The sequence below is a fragment of the Carya illinoinensis genome, chromosome 8 (genome assembly GCF_018687715.1).
Source record: "Carya illinoinensis cultivar Pawnee chromosome 8, C.illinoinensisPawnee_v1, whole genome shotgun sequence".
NCBI classification, from domain to species: Eukaryota; Viridiplantae; Streptophyta; class Magnoliopsida; order Fagales; family Juglandaceae; genus Carya; species Carya illinoinensis.
In genome coordinates this window covers 37473951-37497109 of record NC_056759.1, presented here as the reverse complement: position 1 = coordinate 37497109, position 23159 = coordinate 37473951, and the positions used below count along the sequence as shown (strand labels likewise).

The following is a 23159-nucleotide window of genomic DNA, read 5'->3' as shown; positions in this document are numbered from 1 at the left end:
CTAACTAAATTTGCATCTTGAACATATGTATCCATCAACATTCTTTGGGTACCTTCTATCTTGTCAGGGACTCAGAAGTATTCTTTATTGATTTATTATTATTATTTTATTTCTTTCTTTTTTATGATCACAGTGATACTCCTTTTTTTTCATCTTGAACTCTATTTGTCAATTGCGATTACTTTTTAAATAGATAAAAAATGTGGGACTCTCAAACTTGGTTGATTAGTTGGTCAATGTTCTTGGGCTACCAACTGCACATTGTATGACATCTACTCCTGAATTACAAGGTAGAGACCGTAAATTTATTTGCAAATTGGTTTGCAAGTGCTCTTTAGTCTTACTTTTGTCCTATACATTTGCTTGGAAGTAAACCCCTCTTGGGCAACCAATTCAATATTCTATGAAAGGAGGCAACAAAGAAAGAATTCAGATTCAAAATAAGAAGATTCAACCCTTCAAATATAAATTCTATTCATTTGTCGCATCGAATTAAAATTAAAAGGACCATTACATTAATGACTTGGAAGGTACATAGATATTAGAGAGGAGCAAGTCTTGTTGATTTTTATTACTTTTTGTTAATGTATGAGTTTGCAGGAGGGAAAGAAACACGCGCATCCGTTGTTTTGATTCTCAAAGAAAAAGTTGCACACAATCGTTCAACACACAATCTGATTCAATTACATCGTACCCGTATTCTAAAGTGAAAGTGTTATACGATTTTGAAAAAAAAAAACTTGATATGAATAGTAACGCAGCAATGTAATAATTATTAATTTGAATTTTTTATTTTATATTATTTTGACTTTTGATTAATGACATATAAGCAAGAAAACCTATGAATAGGCATTTAATAAGTTAATTTTATCCTTCCCTAAACAAAAGGCAGTATTACTTCTTGTTGCGCAATGTCTTTGTGCCAACTTGCCAAACAAACGATAAATACATAGCAGAGAGCTGCTACAGGGAAGCCCCCTGTATAGCACAAAACAGCATGAATTGTGCCAAGTGGATAAGTACAAGGAAAATAAAGTAAAAAAAAAAAAAACAAACAATAAAAGGTCAAATCTCTTTCACACTAAAGATGCTGGAAAGACACTTGTATCTCCTACGAAAAGCCCCTCTACCTCCCATGTCTCCCCCATCTGGTTCACTACTGACTTCTTTGGGTCAACCCCCACCCTGCAGCTCCCCATTTGATGCGCTGAACATAGCGGAGTTGAAAGCCTTTTCAACCGCCTTGAACTTTCGTCTTTCACGAACTTCTCAAAATCATGTGAACTAGCTTTCTTCACATTTAAGGTCTTTCCTTTGCAGTTATGGGTTCCTATTTCTTCAGCTTCGGTAGCTGCCAATATCCTCAGTACCTTCTCTAGCCCTTTCTTTAGGTTCTCTTCGCACTTTTTTCCATTTGGTAACTGATTGACTTTGGAGAAATCACTCTTTGCATTTTATCTTGATTTGTATGTTTACTTAGTGATTTTTAACTAAATTGATAGCATCCACTTTATCTTCATTTGTATAAGTATACTTTAGCCTTCTACAATTTAAAAAAATTTGGCTGCAGACATGGTTAAGATTTGCAGTGTTTTTTTTTTTACCTTAAATAAATCATTTTTATATACACCCTCAAATTTTTCTTAAAGATTTACACCATTGAATAAAAGTCACGCATGCGCACAGGAAGACAAAACAAGAAAATGATATGCGTTATTATCAACAACATATAGTTGGAGACAAAAGCTTCACACCAACTTTCCTAGCTTTTAATTAGTGTGCAAAGGGATTCTTTTATGAAGGGTAAAATAGAGTTTTCAGACTTTTGTGCTTTTCGTGTCTCTACCCTTCGTGCATTCTAGCATCCTGGTATAGCCACCGCTAGGCTGAATTTTTTTTAATTATTTTTTAATATTTTAAAAAAATATAAAAAATTTATAATAATATTAAGAAATTTTTTCTTAATCATTAAAGAAAAAGATAAAATAAAAATGTCCAGCGGTGGCCAAATCATTTCCCTTTTTCATAGGTATGATCCCTCTTCCGATCTTCAAAACTTTGAATTCAACCCCTTGAAATTCAGAAAGTTCAATAGAACGTTGAATTCAACCTACCATAGTCAGTCAAGTTTCTTTTAAAAGTTCTATCATTATTTATTTATTTCCTGCCATTAAACTATGTCTAGTGTTCATCGATTCGAAAACTCTGAACGTTGCTTCCAAGTCGGCAGAAAAGATGCAAATGAATAATGAGTTTATGAATAAACAATGAGAAAAATTTTGAACCGATCCATCTATTTTTCTTTAAAAAATAGCCCTTCAATGAAAAAATGACACGTATGAGTCCCATTTTATCAACATTGTAACCGCACCACATACTAATTTTATCCCATTAGAAATCTTCTTCCCTTCTCCAGGCGAAATGCTTCTCCGCCTCCACCCCCTCTCGCAACCACCCAGCACTAGCGTCGGGCCCTCCCTCCATCACCTCACACTGGCGTCGAGCCTTGCCCCCACCCTCTCTTGGAACCCCTCACCCACAGAACCTCCCTGAGGCAAACCCATCCCACCAGCCCCTCTTCCAGCATAATCTGCTCCTCAAACCTCTCCCCTTTCGCAACCCCGGTGTCGACTGAAAAATTGAGGTAGGTGATGCATGTGGAGCTAAGCCCATCGATGGCACTCCAGTCGATCGCACCCTGCGAAGTAGATCTCTTTCAGAAACTCAACCCAGTCGAACGACCTCTCACAAATTTCAGATCCGTCGCCGCCAGTTCCGTCAGCCACTAGTTTTGGTGCCAACAGTTCTGTCAGCCACCATCTCCGGTTATACATATCCCACCACACCACAAAAATGATTCTACAATTACACGAAGAGCAGCCTTTTGATTCTGAAGATGTCGGTTTTCAATCGCATTTTTCTCACCGAGTTTTGTTCTGATATCTTCTAATGATTTTATTGATCATATTTGTATCAAATTTTCATACACAATTTGTATTGAATTGACTCTTAGTTTGCTTTAAAAAATTGGAGGGTTCCGTGCAAAGTGGTGAACCGCGGCTTGCCACTGGTGGTGCCGAGCAATGGGATGTAGCGTCATGTTCAAAAAATCCCAGACAAAATCGATTCGAGGTGAGAGAGAGAGAGAGAGAGAGAGAGAGAGAGAGAGAGAGAGAGAGAGAGAGAGAGAGAGAGAGAGAGAGAGAGAGAGAGAGAGAGAGAGAGAGAGAGAGAGAGAGAGAGAGAGAGAGAGAGAGAGAGAGAGAGAGAGAGAGAGAGAGAGAGAAGTAGTGATGTTGTGGTTGTTCTTGAATGGCTTCAGACTCCAGTGAGGTTGCATCGCTGTTTTGATGCTCTGGTTTTTTGTTCAAAACAAATGGTGATTTTAATTGGTTTTGTGATTATTTGATGCATGTTTGGGTCTGTGATTTGAGTTGCTTTGTGTGAAAATCCAATTTCTTTTAGTTGATTTGATGAATGGGCGATGGAGGATGAACAAAGATAGTGAAATAAGGAATTATCGAGTGCTTTGATTTTATCTTCTTTAGTGTAAACTTACTGACGTGTTGCCCTTTGATTGAGGGCTGTTAAACGCTCAAAACTAGCCGGACCGTTCCAAAGCAGAACTCTTCTTTTGGGTTCGTCCTTCGTTTTGTTTTCTCTGTTTTGGTTTTAAAGCGAAATTGCTAGAAGGGGGGAAAAGTTGTCAAGGAAACCGCGTTTCGTTGAGTCCTAAGAAAGAAACAACTGTTGTGTTTGTGAAGAAAACACCTCATACTTTGTAAAAGATGCTGCAATTTCATAGGTTCCTGCAAGGAAGGGAGGAAGGAAACATGCCATCGTATTCGTAGGAAACTGCTTGGTCTCCATTAATAATAAATAAAGCAGAGCAGATAGAGACAATCCTCCACAATCACAATCCTCGACACACACGATTTCTCTAAAGTGGGTTGCGATCCAAACACAAAAAATATTCCTTTCTGTATGTTTTGATACAAAGGACAGGTTGAGTTTGATACAAAGGACAGGTTGAGGATAAGTAAATAATTTATCCAGGGTTTTAAATAGAGAAGACAAAACAAAAACAAAAAAGGAATCTCATTTTGGCTTGAGAGAGAGAGACAGAGATAGATAGGGAACTGCTTTTTGGATGTGGAAGGAAGAAAGCAAGCCGTGGGTGGGGTCCAACATAGCTCCATAGCTACCAACAACAACAATGCCGGCCACAACGACGCTGTTGAATTCTTCTATAGGTCTTGGGGGCTCCAGCAACGCTTCACCCGAGTCGAGGTAGTGACTGTTCATTCCCTGTAATACTATTCTTATACAAATGCAAGGTACAAAACTTGATTAAAAAAAGGTTATACAGAAAGAGTGAATAATAAAATAATAAATATTTTGTATTCGTGTTTAGTGTTGTTGTTTTGTTTTCAATACATATATGTTTAAAATTATCAAAGAAGTAGTTTTCGTTGCATGGTAGAGGATCGGTTTGTGTGTATTTCAAAGGTTTTGAAATGTTACATCCTTAACGCTCTTAAAGCTATGAGTTTCGCTTGATAAATGAAGCATGTGGGGCATGCAGGGCAATGTTGCCTCTGATATTCTATCATTTAAATGTTTGGCCTATTACTAGTTTCTCAGAATCAGGAATGGATAGCATGGTCGGGGTGCCATGTGTTTTGGCGTATAGATAAACGATGATGTTTTGATTCACTAAATTGATACCCCACATAGTAACCAACTTCTTAAATTTAAGACTGCAGTGAACGTTTTAGTCAAGCTAGATATTTTAACGGAATATTAGTAAATTGGAGACTAATGAGGTTGTATGAAGCGACATGTTGCCTTTTAGTATTGTTTAGGAGTTGAATATTTCTCATTTTTAAGTGCCAAAGGTTGAAGTGCCACCTATATTCCTGAAAAGGGTTACCTGCCATTTCTTTCATCTCCAACAGATGGAAATTGTGTAGTTCTGTTTAGGGGTGTCAAATCGTGTTAACGGGTCGTGTTCGTATCGTGTCAAAGCATATATATTATACTATATAGGTAAACCCTAACCCGACCCTTTAAGCTTATCGTGTCAAGATCTCAAACCCTATCACGACCCATTAACATAACGTGTTGTGTCGTGTCAACTCGTTTTAACCCATTAGTGAATATTACTAAATAGGTTGACACGAAACAATACGACCCGTTTCAAACTGTTTATATAAATGGGTTGAATATGCCTGAAATTAATCTGTTTGACTTGATTAAATTTAACATAATTTTCTATAAATGTTAAAATCACAATATCTATAAAAATTATAAAACTAATTACAAGTCCAAAATTACAATCTAAACAATAAAAATATCAAAATTAAAATTCTAACGATTTTACTTTTGGGTAGAAGGGTATAATTGTAACTTTAACTTTCTTAACGTGTCATAACGGGTTGACCTGTTATCAACCCGTTAAGCAATCGTGTCTTAACGGGTCAACCCTTTTTGACCCGAACCCGTTAAGACTAAACCCTAACCCGCTATTATCGTGTTGTGTTTGTATTGGGTTAACGAGTCGTGTAACATATTGCCACCCCTAGTTCTGTTGCCCCTTACTAGAAACAAATGAGTGGAATAACGGCAAGCTCCAAAGCAGTATATTGCCTAACAAAAATTTTACAGGGGATGGGATCGGTTATCAGTATTACAGGATATTTCAAAATCTGGAATTGTTATTTTATTTGCATGCGTGGCTCTTTTGTTTTTAGTTTGTTTTTATTTATGTATGTACTATTAACTCATTTGTTTTGCTTTTTCAAAATGTATTCATGTATTTTAATCTGGGCTGCAGTTATCCCTATCAGCAATTAATTTGCGAGATCATGACATCATTTCAAAGGTATTCCTTTAAACATAACCATATGTTTGATAGTGATGTTTATTGAGGGTTTATACTAGCGTCTTTCCTTTGCCGAATCATTTGTTTAGCTGCTCTAATGTCCACCTTCATCACCTATCTATTTTCTATGCTTAGCATGGACTGGAAATTATGCTTAGTTGCTTTTATAGTTTCTGCTCTCGAGTATCTAATATTTTAAATGTTGGTATAATTTATACCAACATTATACAAGAAAAAGTGTACATGCTAAGTGTTTCTGTAGTATCTCTTCCAATACTTTTTAAGTGCTGAATACTGCAATTTGCAAGTTAGAACTCTTTTACTGGTTTTTCTGAGAAAATACGTGTTGGTTAGATGACATTATACTTTCACTAGCCTATTCAGTTGTATTTTTGTTTATACATGGTTATATGCATTGAATTGGCAAAAAAAATTAATTCGAGAACAATAATAAATGACTATTGGATGCCAACTGTATGTTTATGTCAGCCTAAGATTGTCACTGTTTTTAATCTTAGTCATGTGAGAAAAGAAACCAACTTATGGGAGAAGTGCAGATAAAATCTAAGTTGGATCAGAGACAAAACACCAGAGGAAAACATAATGTTAAACTATTACCATATGATCTGTGATTTTAAGAAAATTTGTATGAACCATTTTTCTGTTGCACTTATAAATATATCTATTTTGTTGTGTTTCAGACGCTGGAATTGAAGGATCAAGATTTTCTTAGAGAGGCCACGTGTGTTCTATCAGAGGTATGCTGCCTTGGGATCAATCAAGCTCATTGAGAATGCATATGCATATTGACTAAGCTGGTGCAAATTGAGTATACATTTATATCAATTTTCAGAATTTTTGTATTAAAAGCTTCAATAGCAGAAAGACTATCGTGAGAGCTTTTTCCCCAATTAAGTGATATATTAAGATGTTAGGTTCCCATCGATGTAGTTGAAGAGCATGTTGCAATTGCTACCATTTTTAACCTTACTGAATATCAAATCCTTCCCCCCTCTTCCATGGCAGGTACTTACCAAAAAACATCGGAGTTTAACCCTTAATCTTTGTAGTAAAATTGGGCATGTGGGTTTGAGGAACTTAGGTGTACTCACCATCCATGCAGAGGAAACAATTGCTTCAAGGAGGGTTGTTGAGATGATGCTCCATTGTTCTTACTTGGATAACAAGGACATATTTTCTAAAAGTGTATGTATTTGCAAAGCTTTATGTTACATATGTATGTATATTCGTTGTTTGTTTCATCCTTAAAATTCATCACTTTATTCTAGGACCCTTTTCTAAGAATATCTAGAGTTGTTGAGAGTGGAGGCTCCATTCCAATATGCAAGGCTGAAGTAGTGAACAACAATTTAAATCCAAAATGGAAATCCCTATGCCTGAGTATGCAGCAGTTTGGAAGTAAGGTAAACTTGTCACCTTATGATTTGGTCACACTATATTATAGGATATTCTGCTATTTGGACGATTAAGAAGATGCATGTGGTGCATGAAATTTGGCTCGTTGCAGGATAACCCATTGACTATCGAGTGCTTTGATTTCAATAGCAGTGGCAAACATTTGCTTATTGGGTTAGTGGAATTTTGATAATCTGCGGATTCATTTTTGCTTGGTTTCCCTTGTTATCTGAGTTTAGTCTCTGGTTTTAAAGAAGATACTGTTCTTAAATTTACCATATCAGTAAACTTCAGAAGTCAGTGGCTGACCTGGAAAAATTCATAAAGGTAGAAGTGGTGCAAATCTTACTATAACATCTCATCATGGTCACAAGAAGGTACTTATTCATAATTGCAGTAGAATTTTTTAAAATATTTCGGTTTATTCATTTTATTTGAATTTGCATTTGTTCAATGATTCATCAATATAGGTTTTGAAGGGAGAGCTCTATGTGGATCAATTTTGTGAGAAGGAACAATACAGCTTTCTTGATTACGTTTCTTGTGGATTTGAGCTTAACTTTATGGTTGCGGTTGACTTTACAGGTAAGTAATTTCTAGAGGACTATTTATAAATGTGATAATTGATTTTTTTTATTTTTTGTTCTCTTTTTTCTGGTTGTAAATGTTTCACTCGAATGTCTTTTTCATAATTTGAATATTCAATTTTAATTGGTCCAGCCTCTAATGGAAATCCTTGGAACCCAGATTCTTTACACTACATTGATCCTTCCGGCCAGTTGAATTCTTATCAAAAGGTGAGTCTGTGCATCCTGATCTGGTGCTTTCGACAGCGTATTATTTTGACTCCAAAACTAGTATAGGCAAATTCTTTGGATTGATTGGCATGTCCTTCCTCTCCTCCATATCGAGTTATCCTATATGAGCTCATGAGTTGTATTTTCATTATGAAATTGACCCTCAAATTTACCTCCCCACATATAACACTGACCTGGGAAATTAGTTGTTATCTTGATTTAGTTCATATATATATATATATATATATATATATATTTATGAAGTTTGGTCCCTAAACATGTTTCTAAATTGCTTTCTTTTATTTCTGCTTTAACTCAGTTTGATCAAGTGGCATGTTTTCAATATCCAATTTGCTTTCTTGAGTGTTTGAGAAAAACAAGTTTATTTGTTCTGGTTTGTTAAGGGGGCCTTCTGTTAGCCTGTATTTAAGGAAATTATTGTTGATGGGCGAAGTTGTTATCTGATTGATAACCGAATTTTTTTCAGGCTATAATGGAGGTTGGGGAGGTTGTTCAATTTTATGATTCTGATAGGCGCTTTCCTGCTTGGGGCTTCGGTGGGAAAACATTTGATGGAACCATCTCACATTGCTTCAACCTGAATGGAATCGCAGGAAGCTTTGAGGTGAGAGGAGCCCATTTTATAATTATTGTTTCTTCGTCTCTGATGCAACATTGCAACATTTTGGTTTGCATCGACTGGCGTTTCCACAGAACTATCGCCATCTTGTTTGCCCTCCTGCAATACTGTAGTTAATCCCTATTTTTTTTTGTTTCAACCTGTGTATCTCATCATTGTCTGTTCTTAACAAATTTAATATTTATCTTTTTTGCTTTGTTTGATTTTTTTCTTCCTCTACCACTTCTGGTTATGAATAGTGTCATAGTCAGCCAATTAAGTAAGAAGTTGGTAAAAGCATTAGTTGATAACCATGACACATGCAAAACTGTTATATATATACAATCATTTTAGAAAGTCTTTATGGTCCTTCAAATTTTTTTTGAAGTAAATGAAAATGACAAAAATCAAATGGATCGATCGAGTTATCAGAGTTATCACCCAATACTCTTCATAATGCTATATGTTACACTCTATGTACGGTGCTTTTTTTCTTCCTTGTACAATTGTTAACATAATAAAAATGATACCTACCGTTATAAGACTCACATTGAAATCAAGTGATTTGTGATTGTTGCATAGCATTAGTATCATCCTAATGAAAACTACATGTTCCTACTCCTCAAGTAACGCATTTAGCTTCTAATTTTCAATAGGTCGAAGGAGTTGAAGGCATCATGTATGCTTATGCAAGTGCTCTACATTATGTTACTTTGGCAGGACCAACGTTGTTTGGCCAAGTGATTAAAACAGCTGCTCAAATTGCAAGCCAATCTGTTTCATACAACAGCAAAAAGTACTTTGTCTTGCTCATTATTACGGTAAATAGAATAATTAACTTCATTTGTTGTCTCTTTCCACCTTCAGTCCTTCATTTGGTAATCAAATAAATTGTCACCTTTTCTAGGATGGAGTCCTTACAGACCTTCAAGAAATGAAAGACGCTTTGGTGAAGGCATCTGATCTTCCACTATCAATTCTTATAGTGGGAGTGGGAGGTGCAGATTTTGGACAAATGGACGTATGGCATTGTTTTCCTAGAACTTGAACTTACCCTCGTGTTAATCTGTCATCTAACTTAAGTTTTTGTAACAGGTCCTTGATGCTGATAAAGGACAACGATTAGAGAGCTCTACAGATCTTGTTGCTACACGTGACATTGTACAGTTTGTTCCAATGCAAGATGTTCATGGTAAGTACATAATGGCACGTGCACATATGGAGCTAAAATTGGGTCGAGATGCATGTTTCTTTGCCAAATTGAGGAAACTGTCATAAAAGGTTGTTCTTGGTGCAATTCAACTAAGAGCTTGTGGTCTTGTGACTGAGAGCCACGGTGGTAATGATGCACCATAATTAACTGCTTTGGAGTGTTGGGAGAGTCCCCATGCTCACATCTTCCCTATTCTCAGAATAATAAGCAAGAACAAATGTTTGTTTCCCGAAAAAGGAAGGAAACTGTTGAGGAAGGTGACACATGGGCCTCATGCACCAATCAGAATATTGATCTTGTGGTGGTGGATGGTAGATCGGCCAGTAGCCAAATCAAAGATAAGGCATGTGGAGGTCATAAGTGGATTGACAAAAACAAATTAAGAGTTTAGATTTCTAGCAAAATGGTGCCAGGGTGCGAAAAATGGAGGTGAAAACGAAATTAAATGACTGGAAAACACTTTAGGGACTTTAGATGCAAGTAAAGAAGAGTTAATTGCCGAAAAGAGAGCAGGCGAGGGGTGGCGAGTGCCACCGATGCTTGTAGTTGGTGGTGAGTGGCAATATGTGTGGTTGTTTGGTACCTGAGTGCGGTGGCTATGGGTGATCAAATGGTGGGGATTCTATATATGGTGGGCTTGTGGTGGTTGGAAACGATCGGACAGCAGTAGAACTAACCTCCAAGACCTAACAAAATAGAGACAAAAGAAGGAAGAAGATGAGGGGAAATTTTTTTAAAAATTGGAGAAATGGAATGAGAAGATCTAGATTGGAGAGAAGATTGAGGAAGGAAGGAAGGAGGGAAAGGGTAGGGAGAAGTTGGGACGCACTTCGTTCCTCGCAACGTGAGATTGGGAGGGAGAGTTTTTTAGAGACAATTAAGAGCTTTTTTGTGGGAGAGAGAAAGCAACAAAACCACATCGTTGATTACAATGCCTAGTTAGATAATTATTCATTGGAGTGAAGAAAGGATTAAAGGGTGGGTTTGAACACTGAAATTGTGTCTGACGCAAGAACTCCTGTTGCCATGCACCACTGTCTTGGTCCTTCATTTTGCATGTTTTTTTTTTAACTCTTTATGGATTAAACATTGACCGACCAAGGTTGACCAACACCAAACAGCTTGGCTCCTTCATTTACAACCCAAAAGTCAGTTCAACTTCATTTTTTCGTTGACGTTTGTATCATCTATTTGGGCCTATTGACTTTTGTATCAAATGGCATGAACAGTTTCCTTCTACTTTTATCTTGTTGCAGCTGTTTTGTTTTTGCTTCAACCCCCATCATTTAACTTCAACTATAACATAGTCATTGTGTGCCATGTGTAGGTGGGCATATTTTTGTGGTCCAGGCCCTTTTGGAAGATCTACCAAGACAGTTTTTGACGTGCATGCGGTGTAGAGATATCAAGCCACACCCTCTCTATGAAGCCCAAGCGTCTAGTAGTTGAGTATAAGTACCAACTCCACAAAAGGTTGACACACACAAAGGTTGGATAGGGTCAAATAAGGTATTATGATATATACCATTGATCAACATAAACTGCCAAGGTTTTTCAAAGTCTATCCCACCGATAGATTGACCTACCTGAAAGTAGGTACTGTTTCCTTTTTCCTTCGTGGGTGTGGGCAAGGAGTTATAGTTTTAATGCCAAGAACAAAATAGGAGGTTATATGAGATTGTTCAACATCCCTCTCTCCCCCTGGAAAGAAACCCCCACCGAGAGCCCTTCCCTCTTCCACTGACGCTTGTCTCTTCTTTTGCTCCAAGTTTTTATTTTTAATCCACGTGAGCCATTAAAGGCTAGATACAGTGTATTTCATCCATTCCACAATCTCACTTGCACACCACCAATGGAAGCATCAGTTCTTCATCGACCTCTTCCACCATCCAAAAGAAGTCTTCCGCCTATGCGTGGTTGTCAAAAGCCATTTGCAGCACATGTAACAATTACCACATGCATGCTGCCCTTATGGTATTGATTTTGGCCCTTTTGTCAAGCCACTCTCTTATAGTTGGCCGCTGGTTGGCTTACTAGCATTTTTTTCCTTATTTTCTTAATTGTTTTTCTTTTATTTCAAAAAGTTTGATCTTCAAATCTAGGCTCCAATTGCAGCCATGCATGCACCACCCAAATGTCTCCTCATTTAGTTTACGACTCACTCTTCTACTGTTTTGATCAATGCGCACATGAGCCATACGTGCCGTTGTCTGTACATGCATGGTCCTCATGTACCGCCACACCAACACAGCATACTCTCCCCTTCACGGCCCTACCTGATCTATACCTACAATTCTTTAACTTTTATCTCCTCATTGGTTTTCTTCAACTATGGGACCGGACTAATTATTTGATACCAATTTTCGAGTTGTGTTTATTTTCTTGTTTTATCAGTTTTTTTAGGGTGATTGAGGGGATATCCCATCCCCTCAAGTTGTATTCATGTTTTCTTTACTAATGTAATCATTTCTTCCTGAAAAAGGGAGCATATATTCAAAGAAACTGGTAAGTGTATCAATATTATTCGACTGCGAGCTTTTACACCAAGTTTTTCTCTTATTACATATAATTGTACACATGGCTTTTTCCTTTTGGTTGCAAGAATCCCAATCTAGAGTTCAAAGAGCTAAGCTCAAATAAAAGATTTATGATTTCCTTTTTCTTATTTTAGACGTAAGACTAGTTGATCATCAATCTACCCTAAAGTTTTTGGGAGAAAGCAAATTAGGATGTTATAAATTAAAGGTCCTAGTTTGTTAAAGTGCCTACTTGAAATTGGAATACCTATTTTCCTTTAATAAATGATGATTTTGGGACTCTATTTTTAAAAACTATAAACCTACGAGACAGCATAATCTAAATAATTAAACTATTCATCCAAAGCAAAATATTAAAACACATCAATCTCATCCATGTTGAGTAGGTACATAAAAAACAACAGCAATAGGTCATCTTTAATTAGCACTAGATTCAGTTCTGCTAGGTGCAAGCAATTTTGCGTGCTGAATGCACACCAAAAGATGACAGACATGGCTTCTTCAAAGATCTAAACAAGTACTTGAGGTTGATTATAATTTATCACCTTTTCAATTAGATTATACCCTTATCTTTTCAATTACTTCTTGGATAATGATGTTGATTTGTTTTTCTTTGTATTGTGGATCAGGTCTTTGCATTGGGTATAATCTAATTGAAAAAAACACGCAAGAATTCATTAGGGGGAAAAAAACTAGAAACACCTTGGAAGAGAAATTTTGAAGAAGGAAATTATATAGAAAAACAAAAAATACTTGGCTTGCATCCGCATCATACCCCATAATCATATCAATCAATGGGGTCATCCAAGGTTTAGTTATGATAAACAGCTTGTTGGTAGTCAAGCCACCATCTATATTTTGAAAGGATCAGCCTTTATTTGTAAAACGAACACTGAAAATCTTAAGAAATAAAATTTGTCTTTTGTCTAAGAACAAAAATGAAAACTAAACTTCTTACTCTCCAAACAAAAGTGGACCATTTGTACTTCCTTCACTCCTTTAATAGTCCTCTCCATCCTCACTTCATTCTAACATAACTTTTATTTATGGATCTTTGATGCTTGGACGCGTAGAATAGAAGAAATAACTGGATGCATGAAAAAAACACTAAGTTTTTACTTGAAGATTTTAAAAATAAAGAAACCCAAAAAGGCAGATCTACAAATACAGAAATTTAGGTCTACAAACATAGAAAATTAGATCTACAAACACATATACTCATATCTACAAATACAAAAACTCAAATATAGCCAAAGTGGGCAATGACCAACGAGAGAGGAAAGTGATATACAAACATAGAAACTCATATCTAGCCAAAGTGGACGAGAGAGAGAGAGAGAGAGAGAGAGAGAGAGAGAGAGAGAGAGAGAGAGAGAGAGAGTGAGTGACGTTAATAGACGGCAGCCCTAGTTATCGGTGGTGATGAATTGATTTTAAGGATGCTAAGGTTTCAGAGAGAGAGAGAGAGAGAGAGAGAGAGAGAGAGAGAGAGAGAGAGAGAGTGATAAATTGAGTCTGAGAGGAAATTCATTTTGTTTTCTCTGACATTTGGGGAAGGGGATTAAACAACCTCGAGCTACGGTCGCATATGCCTAATTGCCTACTTAAAATTCATTTAAGTTAAAGTCGGTTATGGATATATGGGTCAATAACCAATATCCAGCACATAGAATAATAATCTACTTGCTCGGGTCCAATTCGAGCGAATACCCGCCAAATTTCCAGAAAAAGAAGAAAAAAAATGCCTATCCAGATTTGCAACCTTATCAACAACCAAGAAATTTCACTATAGGATATGTGTGAGTTTGAGGTATATATAAGCATTAGATTGAAGCTATTTGGTTCTAGATGGGAAAAAAATGTTCACGAGAGTGAAGGATCAGGAGATGGAGGGACACCATCCAGTCGCATGGGAGGAGAAAAAGAGAATGAAAGAGATTTGCCGGAGAGACAAGGCTTTTGTAGACAGGGGGAGGACATGGCCTAAGTAGAATAGGAATGGAGAGGGTTTTTACATCTGTATTGGCATGGCATAATATTCCAAATGAAAGAAGAACAAAGCCAACCTGCAAAGACTGTACGTGTGTAGCACACCCTTATCTTTGTCGACTTCGGAAATTAACAAGTCTTCCCCCATATTCGACTAACAGCTCTTATTCAATTTGTAGTGCAAGATAGTCTTGATTCTCATATATTAAAAGATGTTGCATCGTTTAACTTTATATTTATTTGATTGTGGCATTGTGCAATGTCTCGATTTGCACAATCAAATTACGAACCAGTTTTGGAGTACGAGTTGTATTTATATATATAGAGGAATGCTACACAACTTTCCAACACTCCACACTCCACTTTTTTTTAATTTTTTAATATTTTTTTAATATTGTTTTTGAATTTATTCTTTTTAAATTAATTTAATTCTTTTATTCATTATTTATATATATTAAATATTTGATAAAAGATAAAATAATAAAAATTAAAAAAAATGTGGAGTGTGGAGTGTTGGAAGGTTGTGAAGATTTTTTCATATATATATTAGGTTTGGTGGGCTTTCGTGTTAATAAGTTGATCAAACTTGCTTACCCAAAAGAAAAAAAGTCGATCAAACTTGATTTTCTACCTAGTGTGCCTTTTTGGGAACAATAAAAAAAATTAAAAAAAAAAAAGAGTAGAGAAAAAAAATTAGAATCAATCACACAACAAAAAGTTTACGTAATTAGACAATATATTTACGTCCACATCTATGGAACAACAAAAAATTTTATTCAAATGATAATAAAAAGATACAGTGTGACAATTGTACAATGTTTAATATAATATATAGTAAGCACTAATTAGCGGGTCGGATTGAATTAAGAGCCAAAAAAGGGTCAAAAATTTTTAGGTGCCTTTTTTAAGATATAAAATGTATATTTATCCCTTCAGAAACGATGAATTGATGCATATTTGAGTTTGAGTTTGGTAATTGGACACATGGTCCTTCAGAACATAAAAAATTTCAAATAAATTCGTGCATTGAGTTACTGCCTTCTTCTTGTATCACAAATCTTTCACTTGTTCTACCCTTTTCAAATTCACCACCTAAGAGAAAATTAGAAGGAAAAAAATGTTAATGGAGCTTGAATTCTTCATTCAGCTTGCCCATTAGAACTAACCGAACCCCCTCCAATGAAACCTTTTGAATTCCATAGACCACTTCCCTTATCAGAGGTTAAGCTGCTATTGTTTAGCCATGCTTGATTAAATCTAAGCATCACCAGGTCCTATGCATCAAGTCAATAGATCAGACCAAGCCCAAATAATTTATTCCAGAAAAAATGCCACAATAATCTCTATATCTAAAGTTCTATTATTTATTGTTTTATCAATGATACCATGACAGCATCCAATATACTTATTACTTTTAGGTATACCAACAATTGGGTAAGGGACACAACTCCATTACCTCGATGGCTACAAGATCTTATCAACGCCCATGAATGATAAATTATAAATCAAATTGCCGAAATGGAAAGACTGGATGTTATCATATAACTTTGTGTCGACAAAGTTAACGAGTTGAGTAGCAGGCTCGACCTGCTGACAGTTGCCACAGGTTTAACCCGTGACAACAAAGACAATAGACAATAACTCCCTCAAGTCAACTTGTGACAAGACCCAAAAGAGCTTTGAGCTCTGCTACAAAGTCAGATCCGATTCATAGCAATTGGTTCTGGATAAAAGCTGCAGAGCCATGGCATCATCAGGTGCCTTTAGTTGTGAAGGAACATGAAATGAAACCTGACCTTCCATAAAATAAGTATGTAACTTAATAGAACCAAAAACAACAGCGAGACAGAAAATAGAATAGGAACATAAGAAATTATGTAATTAAAATCAGATTAAAGAAAACAAACTCACTTCTTCAACAAATTCAAAATCCACAAAAGCGGTCCCAGCTTGAACATTTAGAGATCCTTCCTTCTTCAAAGCTTCCAAACTAGTTAGTGTGTATCCTTTGGGAAGAATGCCCACTAAGTAAGCGATTAAGAAATGGCCAGCTTCATGCTGCACATGAGGTCCATATTGACATAGCCAACAGTTCTAAAACTTATCAGAAGATAGGTAATACCGTAATGAACATACAACACGATAATCTTACAGAACAAAGTGGCCCTGAACATGTTATGGCCTTTGAAACAAGAACATAGCATGAATGTCATCACCAAATAAATGTAGAATGGTCTCAGCATAGTGTTATTGGACAGTTATTCCTATAAAAACAGAATGAACAAATGCAATGCACTGCCACACAACGAGAGAGAGGTATCTTACTTGAACAACCCTATTGTGGTACTTCTGACTAAATGTGTGCCCAATTGTATCAAGAACCAAGCTACCAACACCTCCATCAAAAGAGACCTAGAAACAACCAATATTGTAAGATTCTAGTATTAGTATGGTAAAGACAATTCGACCTTGTCTCCACTGTTAGTGATTTAAGCGACACGTGAGTGGGTGAGTTGGCCAATGAAATAATTTTAAGTGCCTCCAAGAATAACACAACATATTGGTACTCAACCAAAAACACACAATTTCATAATAAAACAAGTCCTTGGAACATAGTTTCAGAAAAGGGTCTTGGGTGTAGAGAGAGAGAGAGAGAGAGAGAACAGAATTACTGAATCCAGTGTCCATAGAAACAGCAGCCCCAGAGAAAAATATAGAACTTCTTGTGGGCTAAAGCCAAGCACATTCCAGGCAGCAGGCCCTCCTAGAGCAGCAGCAAGTTGCAGGTTTCTTTCTATTGAACCAAGTGTTGCATCCACTGGTGACAAAAGAGACGATGCTTCGATTCCATTCAGCCTCAATTCATCCATGGAATAAAGTCTTTGAGGCACCTGCATCATTGACTCCCTTGTATGGTGAAGAACCAATCTTTATCAACTTTGGACAAGTACACAGGGAGAACAACTATCTACTAGCGATATGCAGATACATAAAACTCTATAACAATGAATTATTACAATTCTATTTCCGAATCATAAATCAGACTACATCTTCGCCAATTTGCAGCTAGACTCATCCAAGATTGCAAAAACAATTTTCCTCTATTTTGCATCAAGACAATTTGATATTTTTCATTTGAACGTTTTATTTTTACGTTCAAACGTGAACGCTTGTGAGTTGACGTTTGAATGTTTCATTCGCACATTATTGGGTAATTGTTAGAACATAAAAAATTAACCTTTTGGATGGTTAATTTATACGTCAATGCAGAATTGGTAGATCCAATGGTTTGAAGTCAGTGGGGGCAGAGGACCCTTCATTCCCATTAATGTTAGTGAAATAAAACATAGTTTAATTATGGTTGCTCGTTGTATTATGCCTTCTTTACATTCAAATCTCTCTTCTATGTACGAGAGAATGCCAAAAAAAAAAAAAAAAAGGATTGACATTGTATTGATTTGAATTATAATCTTCTGATTATAATTCGACCATTTGATCTCGGCCTTTTGATTATGAGTTATATAATAGTACTGTGTTTTTCACCATTTTGGTTCCTACAGGATATAATATAGTTTGTTGTTAAGTCTATTTCTTTTACATCTACTTGAGATCATGTTTGGGAAGTGAGGAGGAATTCTCCTGCCTTCACTCTTGTGTGGAAGGTGTAGTTTTCTTGCCATTGGCCAGGCTGTTTTTGTGCAAAAACTGTTGTCTGCTGTTGCTTAGAAGGAATATTTTTCTGCATGAAGGCTGTTTTCAATCCCCTGCATCGGAGTTGAAGTGGTGCTAAGGGATTGTTTAGGTTCTGTTTTAGCGAGTTTGATGAAGCCTATATGTTATTGTGTAGATCCTACAATTGCTGAAGCTTGGGGCTTAATCACTGTTGTTTTATTTTGTCAAGATCTTGGCTTAGACTAGTTAATATTTGAAGGTGATTCTATTCAAGTGGTCCAAGGCAGCTTCATAGATGGAGGGGGCAAGGCAGGGAAGCTAAACTGCTTGAGCTCAGACATAAACTCTTCATGTTAGATTTCATTGGATAATTCAGCATGTGAAGACAAATACTCTCCCCCTTTTAAACAAAACACAAAACACAATATAATTTGTTCAAATTTTTAAAATAAAAATAATATTAAAAAATTACTTTATAATATTTTTATTCAAGTTTTCCTCTTTCCTTTTTCAAAATCCAATAAAACATCTTAATTTAAATCATTTCACTACTATTTACAAACTATTTCATTATTATTCACAAAATTTTCATCTTAACCGATTACCTAAACATGCAAGTCTTTTGAAGTGTGACTTTTGGTCGTCCTCCTGCTGAATGTATAATAAATAAATTTGTTTAGAAGGTTTGTGTAAAACCAAGTGCTATTCTTACTTTAAAAGATGTATTTTGGGACCTTTAGAAGTTGAAAATTAAGTGAAAATGAGTCAATGACACATTGTATTTTCCTTTGGGACATGGCTACCGATTTTATTTTATTTTATTTTATTCTTCAACTATCTCGACGGTTAAAATTGAATGAGATTTTATCAAACAAACAGAGTAAATGGTACAATGTATCAAGAATTATTATTATTATTATCCCCATCAATTCGTTTGATACACTTTTTTAAACTTTTAAGCATCTTCAAATTCATTGTCCTAATTGAACTTATAATTTTCAAAACTTCTATTTGAAAAATATTGTAAGTTGATTTTTCGGTTAGATTAAACGACAATTGAAAGCTAAGTAACAAGGTCTGTTCTATTTTTTATAATAGAAATGATTTATGCAATCTTAAAATTTATAAGTCCTATGCACTCTTTTTTTAAAAAGTTTAAGAAATATATGATCCATATAAAAATTCAACTTTTTTTAACATTGAATTTCACTTTTTTTTAAAAAAACAATATGCGCCAGACTTATATATCTTATAACTATATCTAGTATTGTTAAAAAATATATAAAAAAAAGTTTGTTACTAATAAAAAAATATCAAAAAATAATTTACTTGAGTTTTAAGTTTTACCTAACTCTTTTCCACGATGATTAAAAAAAAAAAATTGTAAGTATATTATTATCAGTATTCTATTAACAAAAAAATAATATTTTAATCATTTAATTTTTCAAAAACAAAAAGAAAAGACACCATGGATATAGAGGATGTCAATATATTCATTTCATAAATAAAATAATATTGCATAAAAAAACATATATATATATATATCAAAAATTTTATGTGCAATCATTTTTGTGTACTCTTTTGTGCACTTTAGTGATATGATTAGTTGTATATTAAAAAAAAATTAATTCAACCAATCATATCAGTGTAGTGCACAAAAAATACGCAAAAGTGACTATATGTTAATTAACACTTCTTCTTCTTTACCAGATCTATTGTACCATTACCAAAAAAAAAAAAGAAAAAAGAAAGAAAGAAAGAAAGATCTACTGTGCGGTTCTCTTTATCATTCCTCTTGTTCTTTGCCGTCGCCCTCTCTCTCTCTCTGCTTCGCCAGGTACTCTCTTCCTATCCTCTCTGTCTTAAGGTTTTAATTGGAACTTCTTTTTTCTTTGTTTTTTATCTTTTAATTTCATGGAAATTATTAACTGGGTTTGTTTAAAAGAAAAGGTAGGGAAGGTAGAAATTAGAAAATAAAATGGATTTTATGGTTCTTGGTATTGTAGAGTTTTTAATCTCGCTAAAGTGATAGTCTCCACCCATTGTGGTATTACTATTAGGGTAAGAACTGAATTCTGGTTTTTTAGGTAGATGCATTTTCGTTATTTTGTGCATGTATTTATTGATGTAAATGATCCATTGCGAGAATCTTGGCAGAACACTCTAATTTCTTTTCACTGGGAATCTTGGCAGAACACATGTACAATAACACATAATGCATTCTTGTTTTTTCAAGTTTTTGAACTTTTTTTTTTTTTTTTACCAATTTAATTGAATCCGAATGTCTGAAGAATTAAATACAAGTCCATGAAGCCTTGATAAAAATGACCAGTTAACTAAAAGCATTTGACTTTCTTATTCTCATTTTCTTCTCTTTTTGTTTCTCCTATCCTAATTGTTTAATCCGGTTTGCTTCTGGTTAGCAGATAACTGTTATGAGTGGAGACAACAATGAGTGGAGACAACAATTAGTGGGTTAGTGGGTTATGCAACCCACCCACCATTATCCTCTAGTTTATTATCAACCCACTTCCGTAATTGATGCAGCAAATTGCTGCACCAATTACGGATTGCTCTCCTATAAATAGGAGAGCTTAATTGTGAAGAATATAGTGAGTGTGCGGAAGAAAAACAGAGGAAGAAAAAGGGTGAGCAGAGAGAGAAACAGAGAGAGTTTTTTCTTTGTAAAGATTATTTCATAGTGAAATCACAACAGCTGTGGACGTAGGCAATTGCCGAACCACGTTAAATTTCATCTCTCATTTTGTTTAGGTTCATCTCTGCCTTCGACCAGTCCCCAACAACTGGTATCAGAGCTCTGGTTCGAGCTGTCCGAAAATTCAAGTTGGTCCAAATCAATTTTGGACAACTCTAGAGTGTTCCTCGCGTTGAAACGAATCCGTTGCCGCAAACGGAATCGAAAACGGAGGTCGGAGAAGCCCACACGCGCCCCAAGAAGATCGGCGCGTGCATATACTGCAACTCACGCTTCCCCACGCGCACCCAAGGTTGAAGACGACTGGAGCCGAGCCGTTTGCCTGCGCCGAGCCGTTACTGGAGCCGAGCCGAGCTGAGCCGTGACGGGAGTTGAGCCAAGCCGTGACTGGAGCCGAGCCTAGCCGAGACTGGAGCCGAGCCGTTTGACTGAGCCGAGCCGACGTCATCCTGCCACTTGTCGCACTCTGGTTGGCCGAAACTGTTTTGGCCTATTTAAACTCAATTTTGATCCAATTTTGACGATTCCGGACTCGTTTTCAACTAATTCGAGTGTTTCGGATGCAACGGTGATCTTTGTTTGTTCAAATTTGAACTCATTTGTAAAGTTATGGCTGGAGAAGAAGTTAAAGGTGCTGGTATCGAGAAATTTGACGGCACAGACTATGTCTACTGGAGAATGCAGATAGAGGATTATCTCTATGAGAAGAAACTACATCTTCCACTCCTAGGAAGAAAGCTAGATGACATGAGCAATGAAGATTGGAGTTTTCTTGATAGACAAGTGTTGGGAGTCATTCGACTAACACTGTCAAGATCAGTTGCACACAATGTGGGGAAGGAAAAGACCACAACAGATTTGATGAAAGCTCTATCAAACATGTACGAGCAGCCATCAGCCAATAACAAAGTGCATATGATGTACAAGCTATTCTACTTGAGAATGGCATAAGGAACTCCAGTTATTCAGCATCTGAATGAGTTCAACACCATCATCAATCAATTAGCTTCAGTAGGGATTGAATTTGATGATGAAGTATGTGCACTGATTGCTTTGGCTCAATTGCCAAAAAGCTGGGAGGCCATGAGAACAGCTGTTAGCAATTCTTATGGCAAAACAAAGATGAAGTATCAAGATATCCGGGACCATATTCTTAGCGAGGAAGTTCGCAGAAGAGATACAGGAGAAGCATCAACTTCCAGTTCTGCCTTAAACCTCGAGATGAGAGGTAGAGGAGCTAGTAGAAGTTCAAATCGGGGTAGGTCAAAGTCCCGAAGAGGTAGAAGTAAATCTAGGTCTGGAAAACAAGTACAGTGCTGGAATTGTGGCAAGATTGGCCACTTCAGAAATAATTGCAAGGAAGCAAAGAAGAAGAATGAGCATGACTCTGCTAATGCCACAACAGAAGATCTCCAAGATGCCTTACTCCTTTCAGTCGACACCCAAATTGAATCTTGGGTGTTAGATTCAGGAGCCTCATTCCACACTACAGCACACTGAGAAATCATGCAGAATTATGTCACTGGTGATTTCGGGAAGGTGTACTTAGCAGATGGTGAAGCATTGGAAATCGAAGGCATGGGAGATGTACGAATCGATCTGCCCAATGGAAGTGCATGGTTGCTACAGAAAGTGCGACATGTTCCCAAGCTCATGAGACCTGATTTCTGTAGGACAACTTGATGCTGATGGGCATTCGGTGCTATTTACCAGTGGCACGTGGAAGATAACAAAAGGAGCTATGGTAGTAGCTCGAGGCACAAAAACAGGTACTCTATACATGACTTCAAGCATTAGAGATACTGTTGCAATTGCTGACGCAAATGCCAACCTATGGCATCAAAGGCTTGGTCACATGAGTGAGAAAGGAATGAAAGTACTATTATCCAAGGGGAAGTTACCAAAGTTGGAATCAACTGATTTCGACATGTGTGAAGGTTGCATTTTTGGGAAGCAGAAAAAAGTTAGTTTCTTGAAAAATGGCAGAACTCCAAAGTCTACAAAGTTGGAGTTGGTGCACACAGATTTGTGGGGGCCATCCCCAGTCGCTTCTCTTGGAGGATCACGGTACTATGTTTCCTTTATTGATGACTCAAGCAGGAAAGTATGGGTTTATTTTTTGAAAAATAAATCTGACACATTTGACACTTTTAATAAGTGGAGAGCCATGGTTGAAAATGAAACAGGCTTGAAGTTGAAATGTCTAAGGTCAGACAATGGCGGAGAGTACATAGACGGAGGGTTCAAAGAATTCTATGCTGCAAATGGGATTAGATTTGAGAAGACTATTCCCGGGACACCGCAGCAGAATGGCGT

General features: G+C 36.3%; 1 protein-coding gene and 1 pseudogene across 1 annotated transcript; one reads left to right on the top strand and one right to left on the bottom strand.

Moving 5' to 3' along the window:
* LOC122274711 overlaps positions 1-11378 on the top strand; it is a 97165-nt pseudogene extending 85787 nt beyond the window's left edge.
* Positions 11379-16144: 4766 nt separating this feature from the next.
* On the bottom strand, positions 16145-17330 carry LOC122274710. Its single transcript, XM_043083722.1, has 4 exons — positions 17128-17330; positions 16781-16867; positions 16367-16528; positions 16145-16246 (listed from the first exon to the last, which is right to left on the bottom strand). The coding sequence occupies exons 1-4, from the start codon at positions 17323-17325 to the stop codon at positions 16145-16147; spliced, it is 549 nt and encodes a 182-aa protein (XP_042939656.1). The 5' UTR covers positions 17326-17330.
* Positions 17331-23159: the final 5829 nt, after the last annotated feature.

Excerpts from the sequence above, each read along its gene's own strand:
- LOC122274710 (XM_043083722.1), bottom strand. The coding sequence starts at position 17,325 with ATGGATGAATTGAGGCTGAATGGAATCGAAGCATCGTCTCTTTTGTCA. Across the intron at positions 16,868-17,127 it reads TTCTATGGACACTGGATTCA|GTCTCTTTTGATGGAGGTGT; the intron begins GTAATTCTGTTC and ends GGTTGTTTCTAG. Across the intron at positions 16,247-16,366 it reads ATTTTGAATTTGTTGAAGAA|GTTTCATTTCATGTTCCTTC; the intron begins GTGAGTTTGTTT and ends ATGGAAGGTCAG.